The 2,929-nt window shown below is 35.4% G+C and overlaps 1 protein-coding gene across 1 annotated transcript; it reads left to right on the forward strand.

Annotated features, from left to right (window-relative positions):
* The first annotated feature begins 523 nt into the window (after positions 1-523).
* Positions 524-1,144, forward strand: LOC149716464 (uncharacterized). Its single transcript, XM_089844857.1, has one exon. The coding sequence runs from the start codon at positions 524-526 to the stop codon at positions 1,142-1,144; it is 621 nt and encodes a 206-aa protein (XP_089700983.1).
* The last annotated feature ends 1,785 nt before the right edge of the window (positions 1,145-2,929 follow it).

A 2,929-nucleotide genomic window follows, 5' to 3' on the forward strand; every position in this document is an offset into this window, starting at 1 on the left:
AAATCAGTATATTCATCTACTCGCTCTACTCAATAGTGCAATAGACGCGAGTTACCCAGGACCTTAAAATTAAGTTTCGTTGGTAGCGGACGGAGCTTTAATAATGCCTATAGTATTGGTTTAAGGAAAATAGAAAACCACATAACCAAATTTAAAAACGCTACATTCATACGTAATCAAATACATTTTCTCCCATAAACTTTACAGCTTGTACAAAGAAAGTAGGCTCTAAATTTGCGAACGTGTAAACCACTCAACACTGTTAATTGTTGAATATTTTTCCCATTACCTTTGAGAAATTATTTCCTTCGCTTGGGCAGAGGCATTTTTTCTAATGAGGAACGATTTGAACGTGGTGTGGAATATTTCTTGTCCGAAGTAAACGGACTCGAAGGAAAAGAGCAAATCTTACATAGCACTCTTTACTTGCGGTGTAACGAGAGCGCTCCATTTAGAATTGGTTTCGGACATGTCGACTAAATCGTTTCTTCTGTCATTCCGAAGATTCATTTCGAGGCGAGGCATGGTCAAGGTCATATACAGCGATAACGCAAAATCATTTAAAAGAGCGGATCGGGAGTTGGGATTGCTTTGGAAGCGAATAAAGAACGACGAGATCAAGGCATTCTTTGGCCAACAAGGAATCGCATGGAAACATATTATAGAGCGTGCTGCCTGGTGGGGCGATTTTTACGAACGTTTAGTCCGTTCAACAAAATTCTGTCTAAAGAAGATTTTGGGTCGATCTTACTTAAATTTCGAAGAAATAACCACTGTACTAGCGGAAGTTGAAGCTATCTTGAACTCTCGTCCCATAACCTATATCAGCGAAGACACTAGTGAAGAACCTTTAACGCCTGCACATTTTCTAATTGGTCGACGAATACTATCACTACCTCCGGATAATAAGACAAATCTAACTATTGGGGAAAACAAGGTGGAATTACGACGCAGATGGAGACACCAAGAAAAATTACTGTCTCAATTTTGGACGAGATGGCGAAAGGAGTATCTTCTCGAGTTAAAGTCAGCACACGAAATATCCAGACGAACATCAACTCATGTCATTCATCCTGGTGAGATGGCGTTGCTTAAAGAAGATGGTCTTCCACGTCACATCTGGAAGTTGGTCAGAGTCGAATAGGTGTATGAGGGTAGAGACGGGAAAATCCGATCTTGTTCAATCCGGCTGCCAAACAGTGTCATCGTCAAACGTCCAATTAACCTAATATGTCCCCTCGAAATTGGTTAGAACTCAAGAAGATGGACTCTGAATTTCGCCATCGGTGGGGAGTGTAAAATATTGTTATAAAAAATAGAATGAAATTAGGTCAAAAAATAACTAGAATTGTTAGACTTTAATGCTTTAAACGTTATCTAAATCACGTGAATAAACTTATTTTTTGTTATCATTCAGAGCTGTAATCTTGGCATGCAATCTCGAAAGAAAGTCAGTTGTTTGTTTTGTTTAGTAAATTCAACCTCATATCTAAAACGCACTGTAAAGGAATGTCAATTTAAAATAAATCAATCTGAATTTTTTAAACTCTGACAATTAATTTCGTGAAATATTACAGCATAAACCTCATACGTACTATATTTATCAAAATTATAGGGCGTGTAATGAAAAATTTGTGGAAAACGTAAAATAGTATCGTATTCACAGTGCATTTCGTGTTTGAAGTGAAAATCCATCGAATCGTTTTTGATCATTTGTGTTACATTTCGTCGAAACGAAATCGATCATTTACATTTCCTAAAAACCCATAGGAATACATGGAAAATTGAATAACCATCTGAAACTAAATCAGTCCTTTAGGATACATTTTATTGACACGAAACGAGTCATTTGCAAAACATTTCAAATTGATAAAAACGTTCAGTTAAATTTTACTAAAATTTATCAAAATTACTCTTATGTTTCACAAAAAAACTTAATTTAGCAAAATTTCACAGTGCACCGATTAAGAATTTAGGAGACATTCCTTAACGGTATATACTCCGGGTCTCGTACATAATCCCCCTGGACATAATCCCCCCGGACAAAATCCCCCTATTTTGGATTTGCCAAGACTTTATCCCCCCCCCCCCGATTTTAGACGTGTTTGTACAAAATCCCCCTAGAGAAAACGTCCTGGACAAAATCCCCCAAAAGGAAAACTGTTCAACAAAATCCTACCGAAAGGATCATTTTATTGAAAATCCCCTAGATAATAGGCATTTAGAAGTAAAGGTAAACGGAAGCCCAAATCCAAAGATTATCTTTAATAATAATGGAAAAGTATAATTCACAAGAGTGAAAGGTATTGCAAACAATGTTCCTTAACCAAAAGAAGTAAACTGCTGATTTTGTTTTAACTTATGTCCAAAATTCCAATATTTTGGAAAAGGCGGCAATTTATGGTAGGCCGTGAAATATAGGCTTATGCTATTTTAGGCTTATTCTATGGTAGATCCTGGTAGGCTTATGCTGTATTAGATCTTGAAAGATAGGCTTTAGCTAGGTTTATTCTTTGGTAAATGCTGAAAAATAGTCTTATGCTAGGTTATTCTATGGTAGATCCTGAAACATTAGGTTATTCTAGTTGTATAGGCGGAAGAATCAGAGTTTGTATTAGGTTACGAATATTTAATGAGCACGAAAATCTGATTTTTCATAGTAATATTACTACCGGTTTTTCATACGAATACTACTAAAATACCCATGAATATTGATTAAAATACGGGCATTTATATAATACTACCTAAAAATCACCTATTTTACCATGCACAAGTGGCTTATTATAAACTAATGCTGAATTTCATACAAGTAATACTAAATTACACGTGATTTATATAAAATACATGCAAACGTTATAGCTGGCTACTACTAAAATACACATGAATACTGATAAAATACTGGCATTTATATAATACTACCTAAAAAAGA

The sequence above is a fragment of the Phalangium opilio genome, unplaced genomic scaffold (assembly GCF_054372755.1).
Source record: "Phalangium opilio isolate 3A_F unplaced genomic scaffold, DU_Popi_V2 ptg000009l_1, whole genome shotgun sequence".
Classification (NCBI taxonomy): domain Eukaryota; kingdom Metazoa; phylum Arthropoda; class Arachnida; order Opiliones; family Phalangiidae; genus Phalangium; species Phalangium opilio.

Coding starts and splice junctions, on each gene's coding strand:
- LOC149716464 (XM_089844857.1), top strand. CDS start 524: ATGGTCAAGGTCATATACAGCGATAACGCAAAATCATTTAAAAGAGCG.